Source organism: Chlorocebus sabaeus, chromosome 22 (assembly GCF_047675955.1).
Source record: "Chlorocebus sabaeus isolate Y175 chromosome 22, mChlSab1.0.hap1, whole genome shotgun sequence".
In the NCBI taxonomy this organism is placed as follows: domain Eukaryota; kingdom Metazoa; phylum Chordata; class Mammalia; order Primates; family Cercopithecidae; genus Chlorocebus; species Chlorocebus sabaeus.
Window position 1 is genome coordinate 93,805,142 of NC_132925.1, and position 23,570 is coordinate 93,828,711.

The window sequence follows — 23,570 nt, forward strand, 5'->3', positions numbered from 1 at the left end:
TCCCACCCAGCCTCAGAAGTTCCATAGCATCACTTTTGCTGCATTCTTTAGGTTACAAGCAATTCACAAAGGTCAGCCAAGATTCAAGGGGAGAAGACATAGAATCCTCCCACTCACCACCACTACCTCTGGGTGAGAGTAATGTCAAAGACATGCTTGTGAACATGTTTTAAAATTGCCATACTCACCTCCTTCAAGTTTGCTAAAATGTCACCTTCTCTCTCTCTCTTTTTTTTTTTAGTTTTTGAACATTTAAAAAAAAAAAGAAAACAGAGACAGGGTATTGCTATGTTTCCTAGGCTGGTCTTGAACCCTAAACTCAAATGATCCTCCCACCAAGGCCTCCCAAAATGCTAGGATTACAGGTGTGAGCCACCATGCTCAGCCAAAATGTCACATTCTAAGAGAGACTTTTTCTTCCCACTCAACCCCCAATCCCAGCCTTGCAATTCCTTTTCTATGGTTTCTTTTTCCCCCATAGTATCTGTCACCTTCTAACTTAACATTTAAATTATCTGTTTATCATGCTTATTATCTCCCTCCTCTAGAATATAAGCTCCATGAGAACAAAGATTTTTGTCCATTCAGTACACTGCTGTAGCCCAGGCATCTAAGCCAGGAGACAGCAAATGGCCATATCTGACCTGCTGCTGGTTTTTGCAAATAAAGTTATGTTGAAACATGGCCATGTCCATTACCTATGTATTGTCTATGGCTGCTTTTGCACCATAATGACAGATGTAAGCAGTTGCAACTGAGACCACATGAGCCACAAAGTTTAAAATATTTACCTCTGGCTCTTTAATATAAATTTTGTCAACCCCTGATCTAGAATAATACCTGGAGTGCTCCATAAATATTTATTGAATGATAAACAGCTGTGATTTAACCAAATACAACTTTTCTATTACCAAACAGTTTCTATTACCAAACTCTGTTTTTAAGTATGAAACAGGCCGGGCGCAGTGGCTCAGGCCTGTAATCCCAGCACTTTGGGAGGCCGAGGCAGGCGGATCACGAGGTCAGGAGATCGAGACCATCCTGGCTAACATGGTGAAACCCCGTCTCTACTAAAAATACAAAAAATTAGCCGGGCATGGTGGTGCGCGCCTGTAGTCCCAGCTACTCAGTCCCAGCTGAGGCAGGAGAATGGCGTGACCCAGGAGGCGGAGCTTGCAGTGAGCCGAGATGGTGCCACTGCACTCCAGCCTGGGCGACAAAGCGAGACTCCGTCTCAAAAAAAAAAAAAAAAAAAAAAAAGTATGAAACAGAGAATGGGCACAAAGAGGCCCATTTCAGTGCTTTTTTTCCAAGATAAAGAAACATTTTGCCCAAAGGTGAATTGAAGTCCCCATCCCTTACTATCTTGTAACTGCCTCACAATTGTGAAATGGCAAATCTCCAGCTGCAATTGCTTCCTGGACTTCCTGGAAAAGGTTGCAACCAGGGGGTCATTTTTAAACATTTGGAGGTTCCCCAGAGTCCTGTGGTATAGGACTTCGTTTTTTGTCTTCATCCAGTCCCGTTTTCAAAACTTATTTGACCACAGGGTCTAATATTGTTCATGAAACAGTCTTTACTATCCCAGGGAACTACTTGACTTACAGAGAGAGTGACTGTGACATTACGCAATAGATATTTGGTCTGCATCCCCATTTCCTGGCATACAACTCCTAAAATTCTTGGAATCTTCCAAGTGCTATGTTTTTTGTATGCTAATGTTGACTTGTTAGTAGCACCGAATCTGTATGGGTCTGCGGCTACTCGATTCTGGCCTCCTCAAAGGAAAGAATTCAACTGAGGGGCATAAGGCAGAGGGTGAAACAGAGGCAAGTTTTAGAGCAGGAGTGAAAGGAAGTAAAATACACTTGGAAGAGGGCCAAGTGGGTGACCTGAGAGATCCAAGTGCCCCATCCGGCCCTTGACTTGGGGTTTTATATGTTGGCACGCGTCTGGGGTTTTGCATCTCTCTTCCTTTGATTTTTCCTTCGGGGCAGCCTGTCCTCCGTGCACTGGTCTGCCAGCACTTGGGAGGGGCCGCATGTGCAGTGTGTTAGGAAGTTGTACATGGGCTCACTTGAGACATTTTTCCCTTACCAGCTGAGTGTTCCCAGGTGAAGGTCATATACCAGTTAAACTCCACCATTTTGCAGCTTAGTGTGCATGCTTGAGCCCATTTGCCCCAATTCCTGAGATCTTACTGAGAAGCCGCTGATCACCAGCTTCAGGTGTTTTCTGTCTGTTGGAGGACGGTCTAGTTGCCGGCTGCAACTAATTACTATTTTAGAGAGACAGTTTGACAACTGCCTGACCATCACCGGATAGTTACCTGACATTCCTGGTGGGGAGGAGGGACCCTCGTGCCCTGCTCATGTCTGCCTAACTACCTACTCTAACATTTCTCTGCTCAAGAGTGCAAGACCCAATTCTTTGGGAAAATGGACGAAGATCAGTCTTCTGTAACTGCTTCCTGCTGCTAGAGGGGCAGTGGTGGTTGTTCTGTGGGTCTTGGCCTCTTGCTAACTGTCAGGGCAGGGTGGCTCCATGGGCTGGAGTTGAGTTTCACTCAGCTCCTGCAGCATTTGGGAAGCTGAGTGAAGTCCATCTGCCAGTCCTCCCCAGTGTATGTGCCTCTCCTTGGGATTGCACTTATTAATGGAGGGGGCTTCTCTGTCAGGGGATTATTTACAGTGTACAAGGTGCAGGCTTGACAAATCTGTTGAATAGTTTTATTTAGTCCCTTCCTGCTAAATACCCATTTACAAATTTGCCGTAGTCTGTCCTTTCCAAGGCGACAGGAGTTGTGGAAACTCATGATGACTTTCTTTGAGAGGCTTTAGGTAGAGAAACCCTCCCAACCTGTACCAACCACTGATTTCTTCTTTATACCCACGTTGGGTGATTCAATCTATTTCTTCCTTAGTGTACTGGAGAGGGGGCAGTTCATTGGTGGGAGAGGGGAGCAAGGCCCCCAAGAAGGTGTTTTTTGAGACAGCTGCCTCTTTAGCTTTTTGGTCAGCTAACTGTTTTCTTCATGCAGTTTCACCAGAACCCTTCTGGTGTCCTTTACAGTGCACTACTGCCACTTCCCAGGCCAAATGAACAACCTCTAGGAGCTCTAAGATTTGAGGCCCATACTTAATAGGAGTATCCCAAGCTGTTAGGTACCCCCCTTTCCATTCAGATAGCCAAGTGGGCATGAGACACCAGAAAGGCATATTTAAAATCTGTGTACACAGTTATTCTTTTTCTGTCCCTGGTTTTAGGGCTCTGGTTAGTGCAATGAGTTTGGGTAGTTGCACTGAGCTCCCCGGGAACAGAGCTTTAGCCTCCAGAACTGGGTGAAGGGACACTATAGTGTACCCTGCATATCCAGTTCCATTCCAGACAAAACTACTTTCATCTGAAAACCATATTTCGTCCAGATTATCTAGGGGCTGATTCTTTGAGTCTTCCCAGCTGGCATAAATTTGGTTAAGTATCTCACAACATGAATGTGTTGAGTTATAGTCTCCTTATAGTGGCAGTAAAGAGGTTGGGTTAAGGAGGGAATACCACTCAACTGTTACCTGTGGATTTTCTAACAAGACTTGGTACTTTAGCAGTCTGTTATCAGTGTGCCATTATGACACTTTTATGTTCAATAAGGGGCCTACTTGCTGGGATGTCAGGAGCCAGACTGACAGTCCCATGGTGATTTTAAGGGCCTCCTCAAGTAGGATGGCCACTGCAATAAGTGTGACCACACTTGCACTACTGGATCTAGGTTGTTTAAAAAGCAACCTACCAGACATTTGATAGGCTCAATGGTTTGAATTAGAACTCCTAGGGCTACACCTTGCCTTTCAGTGACAAAAAGTTGAAATGGGTTGGTTAGTGTCAGTCACCCAAGGTCTGGGGCTCGTGAGAGGGCAGTTTTTAGCTGTATAAAGTCTTGCTCCTGATCCTTTACCCAAAGAAGTGGGTCCCTATCAGTGCCTTCTTTTAGAGCCCGATGTAAGTCCCACCATGTCCCAGTATCCAAAGTCTGCAATATCCTGTGATACCTAGAAAGGCCTGATGCTGCTTTTGGGTGGCTGGGATAGGTATTTTAAGGATGGCCTGTATCTGTTCTGGGGAGAACTTATGTTCTCCAGTGGTCAGGATTATCCCCAAGTATTGGGCCTCTTGTCTTAGAAGCTGTGTCTTGGCCTTGGACACCTTGTACCCTCTGTCTGCCAGTAAATTTAGTGTCTGGACTAGATGTTGGATTCCCAGCTGTCTTGCAGGGGAGCAGATTAACAGGTCATCCATATGCTGTAGGAGCCATGTGCCCACCTCAAGAGTCAGGTCCTGCAAATCTCTAGCCAAGGCTTCCCCAAACAAGTGGGAACTATCTGTGAAACCTCGTGGAAGCACTGTCCAGGTGAGCTGTTGATGCCTTGCTTTCTCATTCTCCTACTCAAATGCAAATAAAATTGGGAGGATGAGTCTAGGGAGATACAAAAGAAAGTGTCTTTGAGATCTAAGACTGAAAACAACTGAGATCTGGAAGTACTTCTCCTAGAATTATTAATACATATGGGTTGGGGACCATTGGGACTACTGCCTCATTTATGATTTGCAGGTCCTGGACTAGCCTGTATTTGTCATTGCTCTTTTTTTTTTTTTTTTTTTTTTGAGACGGAGTTTTGCTCTTATTGCCCAGGCTGGAGTGCAATGGCGCAATCTTGGCTCACTGCAACCTCTGCCTCCCAGGTTCAAGTGATTCTCCTGCCTCAGCCTCCCGAGTAGCTGGGATTTAGGCATGCATCACCATGCCTGGCTATTTTCTTTTTTTTTTTCTTTTTTTTTTTTTTGTATTTTTAGTAGAGACGGGGTTTTTCCACATTGGTCAGGCTGGTCTCAAACTCCTGACCTCAAGTGATCTGCCTGGCTCAGCCTCCCAAAGTGCTAGGATTATAGGTGTGAACCACTGCATCTGGCCTCATTGCTCTTCTTAACAGGTAAGATGCAGGTGTTACAGGGCAAGTTATCAGTTATTAATAATTCATGTTACAGAAATTTTTCAATTAGGAGCCAAAGTCCCTCTTTGGCCAGCTGCTTTCTACAAGAATAGCAAGAAGGATCCTTGAGGTGAATTACTATGGGCATTGCCATTATGGCCTTTCCATATATTCCTGTGGCCCAGACCTCTGGATTAATGGAAAGGTCTGTCAGCAGTTCATCCTGTGTGTGGTTTCCTTGAGGCATAAGATTGTATTTGGAAAAGGAGGTGTTGCCTTGGAGGAAAGGTTAACTAAGCCCCTAGTCTAAATAAACTATCTCTACCCAAAAGGGGCATAGGATATTCTGGCATCACTAAAAATGAATGAGAAAAGACAGTCTCCCCCACAGGTACCACAGAGGAGGAATAAATCTTCAGGTTATAGGCACCCCATTTAGCCCCAGCACCCGGGAGGATTTGGAGGATAATTGCCCAGGAAAAGAGGTAAGCACTGAGCAGGTTGCTCCCATGTCCAAAAGAAAACTTATAGTCCTACCTGCCATGACCAAAGTAGCCCTTGGGTCTGTCCCTTCAACAGTGATGTTCAGTCTGGGAGCTGGCTGCTGTGTAGGGCTCCTTCAGCTCAAGGCCATCAGGGGTTGGGATTCTGTCCCAGAGTCCCTTCGGTCCTCAGGGCAGTCCCATTTCCAGTGGCCAAACTTGTGGCAGTAGGGGCAAGCCATGCGGGGCTTTTTTCCATCAGTCTCATTGAGGCAGTTTGCCTTCCAGTGGCCTGCCCTCCTGTGCTGATGGCAGTTACTGCGAGGGTAATCTGAGGGCAACCTGGAGGGGGCTGGCAGACTTGCAGTGCAGCCAAGAGTTGGAGCTGCCACTTTTCCTTTTGCCTCCCTTTTCCTGAGCTCTTTCCTCTTTCTCCTGGTTTTGGTTGTAGAAGATTGAGGAAGCTATATTGAAAATGTCAGGCCCGGGGTGTTGGGTACCAATGCTAGCTTTTGGAGTTTCCTCTGAATATCTGGGGCTGCCTGAGTTAGGAAATGGTCCTTTAGGGTCAGTTGTCTTTCTGGTGTGTCTGGGTCCAGGTTAGTATGTTTCATTAGGGCCTCTTGTAGCCTCTCTAGGGATTTTCAAGAGAGCTTTGATCTATTAAGGCCAATTTATTATAGTTCATAGGCTCTGTTTTGCTAGCTTTCATTCCTTCTACCAGACAGAGAAACATGTGGTTCCTTGCCCATATACCCCCCTGGGTGTGGTAACCCTAATTAGGGTCAACCTAGGGAACCGTGGTGGCCCCCACAGTGCTGCCACCAGAGTCAGTCATGTGCATTGCACTTATAAATTGCTGGGTCACCTCTGTAATGGAGTCATATTCTCCCTTAGACAGAGTTTGCCATAGTATGACTAAGAGGACCCTCCAGGTGAGTTCAAATGTTTAGCCCAGTTTACGGAACTCTTTGATGTATTTTTCAGGGTCTTCCATAAACTTCGTACTTCCATCTTAATCTGGCTCGGGTCTTGCATAGTGAATGGAGTCTGGACTCTAGTGGGTCCACTGGGGCTGCTAACCTCTTGAAGGGGGCATAACTTAAGGGGGTGGTGTCCAGAGGGTGACCCTGGATAGAAAGAGGAAGGTTCCAGGGCTGGGAGACTTGGATGTAAAGGGTAGAAGGGGCAGTGGGGTTTGACCCAACCTCTGCCCTTGGTTTCTCTGGGGCTTGAGCCCTGGGTAAACCCAATAAGAGGCCTCCCAAACCAACTGGAGGGAGCTACCTGACAATGGCCGCTATCATCACTGGATCCATTTTACAAGCTTGACAAAGGCCATGGTTGTTTCTTAGGGTCACGAAGGCCTGTACATAAAGGATTTCTGTTCATTTTCCCTGTTGATAGCAAAACAAATCTAGTTGACGGATTGTATTAAAATTTATGCATCTGTTTTCTGGCCAACATTACTGGTCCTGGAGCTTTTATTCAACCCAGGCTGAGTTACAGAAAAATATTAGTCTTTTCCTTTTTAGCGTTTAGGGTTCAAACTTTTCTCACTTCTTGAGGATGCATCCGAGGGGCATGTCCCATGGTATGAATACATGATTATCCATCTTTGAAGAGAAAATAGAGGAGGGAAAAAAAGGGAAAAAGAAAGTGTCCTCTCTTATTTCCCTATTATCCTTTCCTGAACAGGGTATCTCCCATTCATCCTTGGGGCTCCAGAGTGAACCAGTCTTACCTGGTACCCCTAACCTCGCTCCCATCCCATCATGATTATCCATTTGAGAAGAGAGGAGATACCGGAGTGAATAGGGGGCCCCTTATTCATCCTTGGAGTTTCAGAATGAATTGATCTTATGGGTACCCTTAACCTTGCCTTCATCTTTGCTCTAGGGTAATCTATTCTGTGCCTGTAGCCTGGGACCAGCCTTCATTTCTGTCCTGTGGGTACTTTTGTCTCTTGAGCCTGTGGCCTTGGGCCAGCCTATCTCCTTGTATCTACGAACTTATAGTGACTCTGTCAGCGCATTCTAGCAACAAAGTGAGTATCTCTTTTTTTATCATCTCATTTCCCATTTTTCTTAAAGTAGATGAGAAGCCTGTGTCTATACCAGCTCAGCCAGCTGCCACAATGGAATGGACTTCTTTCCCTTCAAATATGACCTTAAAGGTCTGGATGCATATTGGCAAGGGCATGGAAGTGATTTGAGAAATGGAGGAAAATGTGTATGTGAGATTCCTCGTCCTCCTCCCTAACAGTCACCTGATGGTTACCTGACATTCCTTGGCAGGGGTGAGGGGGTCTCCTGCCCTGCTCATGTCTGTCTAGCTACCTGCACTAACAGACTGACAGCTTCAGGGTGGGGCTGGTCACCACAGACAGAGGCATGATTAGAGGGTTGGGACTTAGCTCCACCACCAACCTCCTGAGAGGGGAGAGAAGCTGAAGGTTAAGTTGATCACCAATGGCCAATAACTTAATCAATCATGCTTATATAATGAAGCCTCCATAAAAACCCAAGTGGCCTGGGTTCGTAGAGTTTCCATACCACGTGAAGGTTCCTGGGAGGTGGCATGTCCAGGGAGAGCATGGAAGCTCTGGTGCCTCTTCCCCCATACTTCGCCCTGTGTATCATCTCTTCGTCTGTATACTTTGTAATATCCTTTTAATAAACCGGTAAATGTGTTTCCCTGAGTTCTGTGAGGTGCTTCAGTAAACCAATCAAACCTAAAGAGGAAGTCTTGGGAACCCCAACTCAAAGCTGGTCAGTCAGAAGTTCTGGAGGGCTGGACTTGTGACTGGTATCTAAGGAGGGAAGCATGATTCTTGGGTTCTGGGTCCCAAAATGGCAGGATCTGACACCATCTTCAGGTAGACAGTGACAGAATTGAATTGGAGGACACCCAGTTGGTATCTGCTGCAGAAGTGATTGCTTGCTTGCTGGTGGAAAGGAATCCTCAGGAAATACAGAAGTCTTCTGTGTTGATTGTTGTGGTGTGACAACAGAGGAAAACCAGTTTGAGAGTTTTTCCCGAACAGTAACTATAATGTATTGAGAAAATGGGACACCACTGGGAGTGAACAGAAGTGCTATGAATATTCATGCTGGGATAACGGGCTCTCTTGGGTGAACCAGGAAGAATAGTGTCCTTATTCTGTGGGAAATGCTATTTTCTATTACTATCACTCAAAATGGAAAAAGTCTAACTCTGTATTATCAAGAACTTATTTTAAAATTTCAAAAGTTTTCAGTTGATGAAGGGTTGAGGAGAAAAGTCAATAGTAGAGTCATGAAGAAAAAATTCTGGAAAATATACATGTCAGAATTCAAAACAAATTCCGGAGCCCTGAGGTCCACATCCTTCTGCATTGTCTATGAGTCGTTACTAAAAATCTGTGTTCTGTAGGGGAAGATAGCTCAACCAGCTTAGAGCTGTTGATTCTGCAATCAACTTCTGATTCCTTCTGTGGGTCTTACACTTGAATCTTCCAGCAGAGAGATTAATTGACCAGTGACTATCAAGAGGAGGCTGACTCTTTTGAACTGCCACCCCAGGCCATTGGCATGGCTGGCATCCACTTCTGGCCTGACCAGCAGGGGCCACAATGGTAGGGTCCTTGGCAGAGCACATGGCTGTCCCATGGAAGGAGCTGCCATCACAGTGGTTAAAGGCTTAAACTCCAATCGAACAGACCTGAGCTCAAAATTTGTTCTACCACTATAAGGTTTGGGCTTTAGGCAAATTAGCTAACTTCTCTAAGGCTGTTTGCTTATCTGCTTAATGGGGATAATTATGTATCATAAGACTGATATAAGGATAAAATTAAACCAGGTGTGGAATACACATAACATGGCACCTGGCACATACAAAGCCCTTGACAATCACTCCAAGAGCCTCATCCCTCATCAGGGCTGTGGGTATGGTCAGCTTCCAGTGAGGAATAGTCTCCTGCTGCTTGTTAAGGCTGTAAGGAGAGGATGTGGGGATTCGGTGATTTTGAATCTGATCTCTTAATATGTATTCACATCAGAACACAAGAATATGCCGCATTTGTTTGTATGTTTGTTTGAAAGATGATAGTTTGAAATACTCAGCTCTATCTATAAAGGAAATCCATGTTAAACTACCTGAACAGTAGTGATTTTGTTAACCTTCCCTGTATCTGACAGTGTGCTGGGTGACGGAAGACCCCTCAGGAGCCCCCAGCTCTACCCCAGCCTCCACCACTCTCCACCACTTATTAGGTGGGTGGACAAGGACAGTCATTTAACCTCTCTGAGCTTCGTCTCCTCATCTTCAAAGTAGGATAATGAATACTAATTATGTCACAGAGTGGCTGCAAGTTTTAAATACAATGCTGTATGGGTTTCTGTTGTTGTTTTTGTTTTTTTGGGGCGGGGGCTAGGGAGTGGCATATAGGTCCTCAATAAATACTAGGTTTGTTTTTCCTCTTCTTTTCAAACTGCTTTTGGGTCTAAGTTTCTGTGGTATTATGATATCTATCTATTTATCTATCCACCTACCTACCTACCTACCTATCTATTTATATTGGTTTTCATCCATAGTTCCTGGCTCATAACTCCCATAGCCCTTGTTACAGTCTTTTGTTATGTCAGGTATGTTAGGCTTCAGGAAACCGAGTCTCTCTGGCCTTCTGCCCTCCTTTCACCTGCTCTAAGGCAGGACTCTAATCTTCCCCCGACTTTCTGATTGTAGGTCTTAAGACCCTCCCAAGAGAGGGTCCTGCCCTATACCCTGGGGGAAGCAATGCTGACATCACGAAGCTTTCATAAAAACCCAAGAAGACTGGATTCAGGGAGCTTCCGGATAGCTGAACACGTGGAGGTTACTGAAGCATGGTGCACGCAGGGAAGTCACGGAAGCCCCACGCCCCTTCCCCCACACTTCATCCTACGTGTCTCTTTATCTGCATCCATCGCAGTATCCTTTATAATAGACCAGTAAATGTGTTTCTCTGAGTTCTATGAACCTCCAATTCTAGCAAATTAGCTGAACCCAAAGAAGGTGTCATGGGAACCCAACTTGAAGTCAGTCATTCAGAAGTTCCGGAGGCCCAGACTTACAACTGGTGTTTAAAGGTGAGGAGGCAGTCTTGGGGACTGAGCCCTCCACTTGTGAGATCTGATACTCCAGGTAGATAGTGTCAGAATTGAACTGGAGGACACCCAGGTGTGGTCCGCTGCTCAGTGTGTGGGGAAAACCCCATACACATCTGGTCACCAAAGTATTCTCCTGTGTTGATGATTGTTGTTGTTGTGTAAGAGTAGAGGAAAAACACGGTTTGAGGGAGGTTTTTTCCCCCTTTCCCCCGGGACAGTTTCAAACAAGGATATTGGACCAGATGACCAACATTAAAATCTCTCTCATCCTTAATATTGCATGAAGCTGTTGAGACAGTGGTTGGAGCAATGATTTCTCTTAGACCACTACGTTGATTACTTTTCTCTTTATCATCTTCTCACTCTCCCCTTTTTCTTTCTGTTTTCCTTTCTGTTAACAAGAGTGAAAATCACTTGTATTCATGTACCTCCTCCCAACCCCACCCCCAACTGACAACTCTATCCCTCTAACTCATTGTTTTAGCTACATCTAATTTATAAAATTAGATGGCTGAGATGTCATAGCCTAAACTCAACTAAGAAATTGATTTTCTTTCTGTATCATTCTACCCAGACAACACCCTGCTTCCTCAATTTAGAAGGGTGTTGGGCCACCACAGTTACTGACTGGATACCACGAGCTAGGTCCTACCAGGGAGAGAGGTGTTTCTGGCTTAAATGATGAGAACTAGGGCAGAGAGTAAAGGATAGCCAGCCACAGCGAAGGAATGCAGTCAGTTACAGGCCAAAGTCCCCGTTTTGCATTTCTCTTTACTACTGTCCCCATAACAGACATTGATTGAATGCATTTTGTTCTATCATATTCAGTTCCAGAGTGCTTTGCAACATCCATCTTATAAACAGAAGGTGGGCTGAGGATAGGGCCAAAGTTAGGGGTGGTAGTTCATAAACACGTAGTTTTTGAGCACTAATTTAAAGTAAGACCCTGATATTAAGAAGTAAGTTGGATTAAAAGATGAGAAATTCGGCCCACCAATACATGTTTTTCTATTTCCCAATATATCAAAATATTATCATTTTAATACGCAATCACTAAAAATTTATGAGCTAGTTAACATTCTTCGGACTCTGGTACGTAGGTGTATTTCACACGTAGAGCACGTGCACAATTCAACTCGAACTAGCTACATTTGGAGTGCTCCTTAGCCATACAAGAACAGCCTTGTCAAGATGCCAGACATTTGATTTGTGGCCCTCCGGGATTGCAAGGGTTAACCCGGGGCAGCTTGGGTCGTGGGGTGGGACAGGCGCTCCGGGGACTGGGCGGTGGGAGCAGTTAACCCCGGCCCTGCGGAGTTGCCGGGAGTTGTAGTCTGAGCCCCGGGGGGGGGGGGGGGGGGGGGGGGGGGTCCGACGGGAGTTGTAGGCCTCAGCCCCAGGGAGCACGCCGGGAGCTGTAGTCCGCCCCTGCCAGCCGCCTGGTGTGCGTGTCATGGCCGTCGGCACCGCGGTCCCATCCTCTTCCGCTTGGCCCCAGAAAGTTTCGGTTCTGCCCGGCGGAGGACCCACGAGCGCGTAAGTGCCGCGGGAGACCGTCTGGACTCTGGGGGCACCTGGGTCGCTCACGATCCCGGAGCCGAGAGCTTCGGTCGGGCCGCGGCTTGTCACCTGCTGCCCTTACAGTCCCCGCCCCTCCCAGGTCTCCCTCAGACCCTGCCGGAGCTCCCCAGTCCTTGCCCAGCGGGCCGGGAAGCACTTCGGGCCCGTGGAAGCCGGCCCAGGCACCCAGCCTGCCTTTGTTGGTGGGTTAGAAAGACAAACCCCAAACACCAGTTCCAAGACCCCGGACGGCGGAGGGGCCGCAAAGGAAAGGAGCCCACCGTGCGGCGTCTCAGAACAAGCCTGGATCCTTTAGCACAGAATGGGGCAGGCCCCCGAGTTCCTGCCTGCGTGGGCTTTAGGAAGTTTAGTTTCTGGCCCTCCTGGGCCGGGACAGCCCAGACCTTCACTTTGCAAGGCTCCGCTGGTGCTCGGATCTCTCCCCTCCTCCCAGGAAGGGATGCTTCTTTCTTCCCGGCCCATCCTTTGGCCAAGGCCTATTCACTATCCACTGCCCCTTGTGCCCATGTGCAGGGTCTGGAGATAGCCCCCAGAGGTCTTTTCCCGAAACACCTGTTGTCTCTGGCGCGGCGGCACTGCACTCACTGGACTGGAGTCCGTGCTGTTGAAACCTGGCGGGGTGTGGTGCGGAGCGGGGAGGATGGCGGAATTTTATTTTTTGTAAGAAAAGCACATGTGGTTGACACGTTAACCGCGTGGCCCCCTGTTAAAGCACATGTATTCTCTGATGTCCCTGTCACTCTTCACTGTTCCCATTGGGTGTCCCCTCCAGAAAAAAAAAAAAAAAATATATATATATATATATATATAGAACACTTGTTGAAACTGCCTGTGTTGGCCAGAGCCTCTCAGCCCCTCTGCTTGTCTTACCACAGCAGTTTCCTTTCCCAACAGAGAAATGGGTCAGGGGCTTTTGGGGGACAGAGGATCCAGGGCTTAATCTGCTCACTGGTTCTCCTGCCTCTGCAGGACTTGTGGTCTGTGGCAGCAAGCTTAATTCCCCCGCCATCTGCCTAATGCGGCTGGAGGGTGTTGGGGGCTGGTGTAGGGGAGGGGTGGGGAGCTGGAGCTATCATGCCAAGGTTTTCTGCTTTCTGTAGTTCCCACCTTCTGAAGTGGACCCCTGTTGAGTGAGCTCTACTTGACCCTCCCTTCTGTGAATACCACTGTTCTGAAAGCATTGAATGCCCCATACTAGTTGTGCAACGTGGTTATCATCACCCCGGAAATAAGAGCTAATTGTTACAGTGATGGATCTCAGCCTCTGATTAATAGGATCTCTCCTAAAGGCTCTTACTTTAGGAAATAGAGTTTATCTGTTTATGTTCAAAGTATCTATCTTTGTGTAGCACTTCGTTTACTTTTAAATTGTTTTTAATATTTTATTAGAAAAATAAACATACAGACTCACTGAAAGGATTGTATGGTGAATATCCGTATACTCAATTCTTAACATTTTACTTTGATATATATATATATATATATATTTGCAGTTACTTTACAGATTGGTAGCAGTCTCAGGCAGTGATCCTTTAGCTGTTGTTTGGATGACCTTTGCCCCTTGGGGCTAGGTTTGGAGCACCAATATAATTTCAGGAGCCAAGTTTTTAACCTGGTCCTTTTTGAGGGGGATGGCCCCCATAGATGTTTGTGATGAGAGGAATCACCTATAACAGAGCAAGATCAGAGCAGCTGGTAGCTTTGACCCATATTGGTCACCGAGGCTGTGGGCTGCTAGCTCAAGCATACGAAGTAGGTACGCAAGAAAAGGCAGCCCCCTCACCCCAACCCCCCCGCTTCCCTTTAGGGGAGAAGTTTAGCTGATAGGTAACTTTTGTTTACTGAAGATTCCAAAGACACAGCTTTGGTGACTCAAGACTAGAATGTCTTTAAACATAAGGCAGAGGAAGTGTGTTGTCTAGCTGTGGTCTTATGGTGGAAACCACTGGTAGGCATACCCAGAGTTAGGGGCCACGTTCACTGCAAGCAGCCCTAGGCAGCAGGTAAGGGTCATTAACTGGTGCCTGTGATTACAGAGGCAACTTGTGAGCACAGATGAGTCCATTATGATCAGGGCAACATCTGCTCACGTCATGACTGCTATGTTCTTGTCTTAGTAAAAAGATAAATAGTATTTTGTTTGTGATCTCAATGCCAGTTTCAAGAAAGTAAGAACTCTTTATTGGTATAAGAGCCTCTATTTAAGCAATTAAATAAATCAATAGGTGGGAATTGGAATGTTTCTGTGGGTCTACCTATGGAAATATTGTTTACCTTCTTGCTGTTTGTTGACACATCACTAAAAATGGCTGAAATATCTGTACTACCCCTAAAATAAGAGCCATTGCCTCGGAGCAAATGGGCCCCATGGCTTTGAGAAGAGGAGGGTGGCAGAAGCTGTGCTCAGTTGGGCAAGAGCAGTTTTATCCCTTTTCTCTCACATTGGAGCCAGTCAGCCTGTTGGTTTAGTAACCTCCAGTGGTCCTTCATGTTCACTTGGGTCTCTGTGGCATTTGAAAGGCACCAAGGACCTATTTCCCATTAGGCCGGATGCCATTTGGAGGATGTGTACATCAGTGTGGTTCTGATGAAAGACTTAAGGAGAATCTGTGGTTTGGGTATAATATTGTGGCCCTGTGGCTGGGACCCAAGGGCTGATCTGGCCAATGACCTCAGGAATCTAGAGTGCTGTACCCTAGGCCAGTCCCAGGAAACCGAGTTAGGGGAAGTCCTTAGCATACAAAAGAAAAGCTTGGACCAAAAAAAGCATTCCAAGAAAACCATTAGCATGCAGGGGGCAAGGCCAAGAGAAGAATCTCTATGTGAAGTCCAGGATAGGGCTGGACAGCTGAACCAGAAACAGTGGTTTAAAATGGAGCTGGAAGGAATTTCCTGAAGTTGACTCTGCAGCCCTAGATGCTTTTTCCAGGGTATCTGTAGACTTGGTCAGGAGCAGGGAGGGGACACTTAGAAGCCTTAGCTACTGGAGAGTGTCTGTTACCCCCCTTTCCCACCTCCTTCAAGGGTAGCGATTCTTAATTAATTCACATGAAGGAAGTTTACCTCTCAACATTGTATCCGAAAAAAGAAAGGTAGGAAGAGGTCAAATGACTTCCCCAGGACAGATAGAGTGCCTAAAAATAATTGAGTAAGCTAAATATACCTTGGGTCTCACCCAACCATGGCATGATCTTTGTTGCATTATTTGTTGCATAATACATAATGGAAAGTTCATGTAACTAGTCTGATTCCAAAATCTAAATAGGGTCCAATTTGACAAAACTTGGCTACCACTGATAAGAGAGAAGAAAATATCTTGCTCATTGCTCCAACTCTAGCTTCAGAGCTATCCTGGGTCTTGCTTGCCCCTCCCATCTGTGGCATGGCCCCACCCCCTGCCCTCTGCACCCGGGCTGGTACTGCTGTTGTCATGCTTCTCCCCAAGAAGTGTAACAGAACCCAGGTCCACCAGCACCTCCCCACCCCAGGTTGCCTTGTTGATGGTATCAGATGCACACTTTCAGGAATGGAGAAACAAGGGCCTTGGGAGGTGTATTTGAGCTAGGGCTGCCATAACAAAATACCACAGACTGAGTGGCTTAAGCAACAGAAATATACTTTCTCATAGTTCTGGAGGCTGGAAGTCCCAGATCAAGCCATTGGCAGGTTTGGCTTCTCCTGAGGCCTCTCTCCTTGGCTCTCAGACGGCCGCCTTCTTGCCGTGCCCTCACATGGCCTTTCCTCTGTGCTCGTGCATCCCTGGTATCTCTTGTGTGTGTCCAGAATTCCCCTTATAAACTCACCAGTCCGATTGGATTCCGGCCCACTCTCATAACCTCATTTAATCTTCATTACCTCTTTAAAGGCCCTGTCTTCAAATGCAGTCACATTCCGAGGTGTGAGGGTTAGGACTTCAACATCGGAATACGGTGGGGTGGGGTGCCCAATTCACCCCCTGACAGGAGGTTTGGGTTAGCAGGGTTGTTTGTGAGGGTGGCGGTGCTTTCCATTTTCCAGGATGGGGTGAAGGAGGCTGTGGGTAAGGCTTCCTCAGGAACCGAACTGTGGTTCACACTTCCTCCTGTCCACACCAAACCCAGAGAGACTGGAGCAGCTGGCCAGAGGAAGGTGTAGGGAGCATGAGCTGGGCAGGGCATGGCCTTGGCAGAGGGAGCAGAGCATCCAAACCCCAGAGGCAGGGCCTAGCCCAGAAGGGCAGCGCAGGGAGGCCCGAACATAGGCAGGGGGGAGGGAGGGAAGGAGGAGGGACAAGAGAGAGGATGGGCCTATCCCTATCGAGGTCAGGCAGACCATCTGTAAAGGGCCTCACAAGCTGGGTTAAGAGATTTGTACCCATCTCTGACAGCAGCCACTTGAGCTCTCAGGACACCAGAGGTCTGTTTATAAAGAGACGCTAGGTAGGCAGTGTGGAGTAGATACACTTCATCCACCCCTGAATTATATTATTCTATTCACTCTGGAAATAATAGCTCACAATATTTTTACAGTAATTAAAACATAATGTTCACAATTTCTACATGGTATTTTAAGTGCGTTATTTTAGTCAACATACAAATAGTTTATGCTCAATAAAGGAAAATTGAAAAATCAGAGAAATAGAATTTTTTTAAAAATGTGCTCATGACGGCCGAGCGCGGTGGCTCATGCCTGTAATCCCAGCACTTTGGGAGGCCGAGGCGGGTGGATCACCTGAGGTCAGGAGATTGAGACCATCCTGGCCAACATAGTGAAACCCCATCTCTACTAAAATACAACAAAAAAAGAAAAGCCAGGCATGGTGGCGTGCGCCTGTAGTCCCAGCTACTCAGGAAGCTGAGGCAGGGGAATCATTTGAACCTGGGAGGTGGAGGCTGCAGTGAGCTGAGATTGCACCAATGCACTCCAGCCTGGTGACAGAGCGAGACTCCGTCTCAAAAAAAAAAAAGTGCTCATGTTGCCACCATTGAAAGATTAGTAGTATTTACATCTTAGTACATTTCTATGCTCAAAGTTTAGTTTGGTTGGTGGAGTAAGGATCTATGTGTTTGGTTTTGTCTAATTCATTCATTCATTCATTCATTCATTCAGCAGTAATTTATTGAGGGCTCTCCATGTGCCAGAACTGTGCTAGGGGAAATCATGAACAGCAATGAAGTTTACAGACAAGTAGAAAGAACACAGATTCAACAAAAAATTACCAAATGTCCCCAGAAGCCACAGAAGCATAACGTGAGACTCTGCAGTGAGGGCTGAGAATCATGAGCAGAGTACAGTGAGGTACCTTATATGTTCACTTGTTCTCATGAAAGCACTTACCAGGCCTCAAGTGCTCCTTCTTACTTGTTTGTGAGTTTATTGGGGTATACATTATCTATTTCTCCCGCTAAGCCTGAGTTCCTTAAAGGTCAGAGCTCCACCCACCGCCCCTTTTCACAACTGTAGCCCCGGCTGCTGGTTCAGACTTGCCTCTTCATCGTGCTGCCAAAAAATACCTTTTACCTGGCTGGCGGTTTGTTAGCACACAGAGGTTACCTGCTGCTTCCTCAAGGCCGTGTTTTGTGGCTATGTCATATTCTATCAGAGATTCAGTTCTTAGCTCATAACTGGCTGGATTGACCCCCTTGACACTTGGGTCAGGAGGTCCCAGAGCATATAATTTTGGAGATCTGTGGTTTTTCCCCACCTAGGTTGGGCCTGTATTCTTTGGGGCAGGAGTAGATATACCAGTTGAATTCTCAATTATTGATGCAGTTGTTCCAGAGACTGTCCAGATTCTCATGCCTGTCATTGTCACCTCTTGGATATTTTCTCAGCCCCACAGCTTCAAGTACAGAGGTGTGGCTCCTCCCTTGAGCAGCTGCCCACCTCACTAAAAAAAGACTTGACTTCCCCCAGATCCAAAAGCAACCCCTCAGAACCCTCTAAGCCTGCTCTCTGGGGTCCATGGACTGGAATATTGGCCCTTTTGTATATGTTCTGGGAGAGCAACCAAGGAACCTGCTGTTGTTGGTGGAAGGGAGGGGACCAAGAGAAGGTTCAAGAAGCCATGGCAAAACCTCAAGTTCTCATTCCCTTTAAGAAAAAGAGAAGATGACAAGCAAGGAGTGTTTGGGAAAGATGACCTAGGCATGCAGTGGGTTAACACTTTAATCACAGGTCCAAAAGGTTGTGTCACCTAATAAGTCTTTGTTCACCTGTGCTGAAATGCCTGCCTCTGAGCTGCCCTCTGGCAAACTCCGGAGCACTCTCCTAGCTACCCTCTTGAAGCTCTGGGAAGGACAGTCTGCCTGCCCACTGATTGTTCCAGCCCCTGTTCCAGCAGGACCTCCAGGCCTTCGAAGCTGCAGGTACCAGCCAAGTGCCTCCCTTTCTGTAGGTGGTAACTAGATAGATACTGTTGGGTATGCTGAGCCAGGCCTAGGCAATGGACTCTTCCAGAAAGGCTTTTCTGCCTTTTTAACCATCCTTGTCCTTAACATTCTTTCTTGGTCAGGGAGACTTTACAACTGGTAGGCTCCTCCTTATTTGGGACTGGGGGTGGAATCCAACTATAAGGTGCCCTCTCTGGGTCAGCCCTTAGCTATTGTGTTGGGAGCAAAATTTTAAAGGCAGAGAAAGGTTGACTTCCACACCTCCAACCTCCTCCTCCCCTGATGATTCTTCTTTCCTTGTATGGCTACTCGGATGCTATTATTGCTGCTGTCTGAGCCGGTTTCTGGGCAATATTATGAGTATTAGTCACTTGCATCATAGCGTAAATATGTTTACATGAGTCAGTCAGCATCTTTGTATCTTAAGTTGACTAAATTGCTGTTGCTATTGTTTAAGGCATTTAGGGCATCTGGGCAGGTATAGAAAACACTTGGAGGTCAGAGAAGGTCCTTTACCTCCAAAATGATATCTAGGTCACTTTAGTTAGGAACTCATACACTAGTACCAAGTGAAAAATAAGAATTTTAAAAAATGCATTGAATCCCTTTTCCTCTTTATCAGAAAATTGGATGTTTTCAGACATTTTGGATAGGCTTAAACATAATTTTGAGTTGTTGGCAAGGAAATTCAATGCTTCCAAAGATTTTATAAAACTCATTTCTCTGATACTTGAAAGAGCCTGTCAGAGACAGCAATGAAGGTTTTTACATGTTGTGCAACAAGGACTGTGGGTTTATGAGGTGATTGGCACACTGGGGGGCTGTGAGGTACGTGAGTCCTGGAGTCCTTACCCCGGTGCTGAGGCAGCCATGGTAGTGTGTACAGAGCTTTGAGTGTCTCCTGAGTTGGGAGAGCCATTTGCTAATGGGTTGTAGATGTCAGGATCAGGCTGGTTCATGCCAGGAGTCTGTGATTCCCTCAATGAAAGGGCAAGCTTATCTAGAGACACAAGGAAGTTGGCCATGTTTGGAGAGAGATGGTGCCCATTCTGTGCCTTTTGTTGGTTAGTAATGACCTCAGACTGAGATGGAGGATCTAGCAGGGCAAGATGCTGAGTTCATGAAAATAGCATCCCCATGGTGACCATGTTCTCTATGGAAGCTCTTATTTACTTCCTGAATCCCTGTGAGGTGATGACCCAGAGCCAGAGTGGGGAAGCCCACCGTACCCCACAAGCCTGGCAGGCAGTTTGTTAGGGCTCATTACGCTGGTGGTGACACAGCCTCTTTGGAAAATCAGCTTGTGTAATCAGTGGCTGGGAACAGCTCACCCCACGACCTGGGAACTTGACACCAGCCAAGAGCACACTCCCAAGGTCAGACAGGAAGGTCTCCTGCCTTGGGCTGACACAAGGGCAGTGTCATCGAAGCACCAAGAAGTCTTAAAGGAGCGTGTTGCCATCTGTGTTCAGGCTCATGATGCCAAGATACTGGTTTTGGTTTGCAGACATTGTTTCCCTCTTGCCAGACTCCAGTTAGGGCTGGTTTCCAGAAAATCCAGCTGGTTGTGTGGTTCCTTCATTGTCCTGGGCGCAGCCTGGATGAGCTACTCAGGATCTGTTGTTACTATCACCTCCTTCCCAAGCTCCACCCTCTCCACAGACATGGTCAGAAGTGTACACACAGACCCCGTGGGCTGCATTTAAAGACTCACAGGGTATCACTCCAGTCGTCTTCCTCCAGGATTATTTCTCTCAGAGACTGCAAGCTCCTCTGTGTTGGCAGCAGCCAAATAAGAGGAATGCAGATAGAGAAACAGCCTTTACTCTTGTGTGCCCTTCCTTTCCTTCTTGGCTCTCTCCAGTGACCGCCTGTTCACTTTTTAGGCCTGGCCATCACAGAGTGTCTACCACTACTCCCTTCCCCAAGCTGAATTAAATTTTCCCCTTCTCAGATCCCATTGCATTTTTTTTTTTTTTTTTTTTTTACAAATTCATCACAATGCTGCTTTTTTGTGAGATATAATTTACAGTTATATGAGTTGTGACAAGTATATGCTTGTCAAATACATATAGTCATGTAACCATCTCCGTAATCAAGGCACTCAACAGAATTGCCCCCCATATTTTCCTGTGCTCCTTTGTAGCCAGACCCTCCCTTCTCCCCTAGACCCTGGCAGCTGCTGATGTGATTTCTCTCCTAATGATTTGCCTTTGCCAGAATAGCATATAAATGGGATTGCACAGTTGTAGTGGTTTGAGAGGCTTCTTTGACTCAGCACAGGGCATTTCAGATTCCTCCATGTTTTGTATACCCATAGCTCATATCTTCTCAGTACTGAGTACCCATGCCTTTTTATCCATATCTCTATGTGGGCCTCTTCCACTGTATCTGGATATGTGATATTTTTCTATCTGTCTCCTTCATGGGTAGCCAGGCTCCTCCAGGGATGGACTGTGTCTTGTGTGCCTCTGTATCCCCAGCCTGCACGTAGTAGGCACTTGATGGAATGTGCTGGGGCAGCTGTGTGTTGATAGTGGAGATCCTTATCCTTTCTGGCTCTCTCTAGGGTGCTGGCTGGTCCCTGCTCAGGCCCTGTGTTCAGCTGGTGAGCTGGAGAGACACCCAGGGATGGGCAGGCAGGCTTCTCATAAAGCACTCCCATCCTCAGTTTGGTGTCCCTGATGGATGGGTGCCAACACTTGTTGGGAGGTTTTGGGGGGTTCTCTGTGGCTGCCCTGAAGCTCTTCTCTCTGGGGCTCATGAATTCCTGGGACTGTGGTATAGGCATATGTCTGTTTCCTTCCTCCTAAGCCAGAGAAGTCCTCTTTGGGCCTTGTTTGCACTGAGTCATAGCTACATTGGCTAGTTAGTTAAAAATAGGCTCCAGTTATCTCCGCCCTGTGATAGGCCCTTCTCTCCTCGGGCAGAGGCAGGAATCCTTATGTAAATATTTGGAGGAGCTTGTGGCTGGGGTGATTTCCATGCCGGGATCTGCTTGCCTGGACTCCTGGAGCCATGAGGGCAAGGTGGCAGTGGGAGAGTGAGAGGTGGCATGTGTTAGAACACTCAGAGTATTCACACTGCTTGGGAGACACTGGAGTTCATGGTGGTACCTCGAGCCGGTGGAAGTGGTTGGTCATTTGCTGTAGTGACAATGGCTCAGTCTTAAAAAGTCAGTAGGACTTATTGGAAAAATCACCTGGTTTGAAATCAGACTGACCAGAGTTCAATGTGATTCCTCGCTGTACTGGCCCATGGCCTTAAACAAGTTACATGACTCCTCTGAGCATCATTTTCTCCTTTGTAAACAGGGATGATGTTATCTGCGCCACCAGGGTGATTGTGAGAATTAACAGTGATCTTGTGTGTAAAGCCCGTAACAGAGCCCTGCACGCAATAGACCCTCATTTAGTGCTGGCTGCCGCCACAGCCAACTCTAGCCTTGCTATCTACTTTGCCAGCAAACATTACAACTTTGCACTGGATATCTGAGGGAAGAATGAGAGGTTCTTAAAGGACGTAGGAATCTCCGGATGCATGTCCAGACCTCTTTCCCGTGTGCTCACATCTCTTTAACTTCTGTTGGCCTTCAGCCCTACGGTTAAATCACTTCAACAGCTGCCCAAGTAGGGCTGGTAACTCAGGACTCACTAGCTGGGAGAGGACTGGAACCAAACTTAAAAATAGAGACACATCCATTGCCTGGTACAGGGGCTGTGCAGGCCTCTGGAGAGAAGGCCAGGCAGCATCTGCACACCCAGGCTGAGTTGGACTCTGGGCAGCTGGAGGCTGCAAGCCTCCCAACGAAGGGGACCTTGCCAGGCAAGCCCAGCTTTCCTTGGTGCAGAAGTTCTGAGGGTATGTGTCCTTATCCTCTCCCCCACTAGCACTGACTGGCTAGAGACTGACCGTTCTTCAGAGAAAGAAAGGCTAGAGAGTGTGTGGGGGAGATGGGGATCCTTAGGCTTAGCAGAGCTGTCTGAAGCTGGGCTGCCCTGGTTCCATGTAGCCTTTGGCATAAGGGGGTGGAGAGAGCCACTGGGTGGCTTTTTAAAGGAAAGTAAGGCGGTCCTATCTACGGTGAATGGACAGTGAGCTCAGAAAGAATAGGCTGCAATATGATTGATCTAATTTCTTGTTAAGCCCCAAATCAGGTCACTGTGTCTGAATATAAGTGTGTCAGAAACAAACCAGAGAGTGCCCACAGAGCAAGGCCCACACAGAAAGGTCAAGCCCTCCTCTTGAGGGAATACACCCAGATAGGGGGACCTTTCTGCCCAGAGCAGAGTTCTCTAATATTGTCGTTAAATTGTGTCTGTGTCTGCTTCCTCCATGGCCTCCTCTTCCTCTGTGCAGGTGCCACCATGGAGTCTGACCACTGCTAAGCAGACAGCCACGGAGGGCCGAAGTTCTGAGCCTTCCTCCGGACCCAAGCAGAAGACACACAGACAAGAAAGGCAAACTCACCATGGCCTCCACCAATGCAGAGAGCCAGCTCCAGAGAATCATCCGAGACTTGCAAGGTATGGTAGGTTGCTGGGCAGACTGAGTTTGGTTTTGAGGGACTTGTGGCAGGGCTTTTTGCTGTTGCCAGTTGAAATTCAACCCTTTCATTTGTGTTCACACCACGAGTAATTGGAGTCCTCAGGTCACATCACATTGAAATATTTGGGGCTCAAATATCCGCCTTGTGTAAGGCTTGGAAAGTTTGCCTGGTTTCCTTTCAGAGGAGTGTAAAGCCAGTTTGTAAACAAAATCATACACCCTGCTCCAGGACTGGGTCTGATTTCCATTAGCGCACATATGTGTGTTTTCAAGCTGCCTGTTAAGTCTTTGGCTAAATCCCAAATTTCTGAGCGCTGATGAAGTTGGCTCCTTTGGGAAAGAATGTTCTTTCTCCCACTGAGCAGGAAGGACAGAGACCCACCTGTCTTGTTTTGCTGCCCCACCGGGTCCTGGCTGGCGGACGGCCCATTGCCTGGGATGCACTGTAGGTCCAGGCCTGCTGCCTCCCAGACT

General features: G+C 47.0%; 1 protein-coding gene across 2 annotated transcripts in view; it reads left to right on the top strand.

The window, feature by feature from the left end:
• Positions 1-12,007: 12,007 nt before the first annotated feature.
• The window catches only part of FYCO1 (FYVE and coiled-coil domain autophagy adaptor 1), a 77,660-nt gene continuing 66,097 nt past the window's right edge, over positions 12,008-23,570 (top strand). For both annotated transcript variants that reach the window (XM_007983940.3, XM_073010286.1), the window contains exons 1-2: positions 12,008-12,132; positions 22,908-23,074. In XM_007983940.3, coding sequence (XP_007982131.3) covers positions 23,020-23,074 — 55 coding nt within the window. In that variant the 5' untranslated portion in view covers positions 12,008-12,132; positions 22,908-23,019. The remainder of the gene's footprint in view (positions 12,133-22,907; positions 23,075-23,570) is intronic.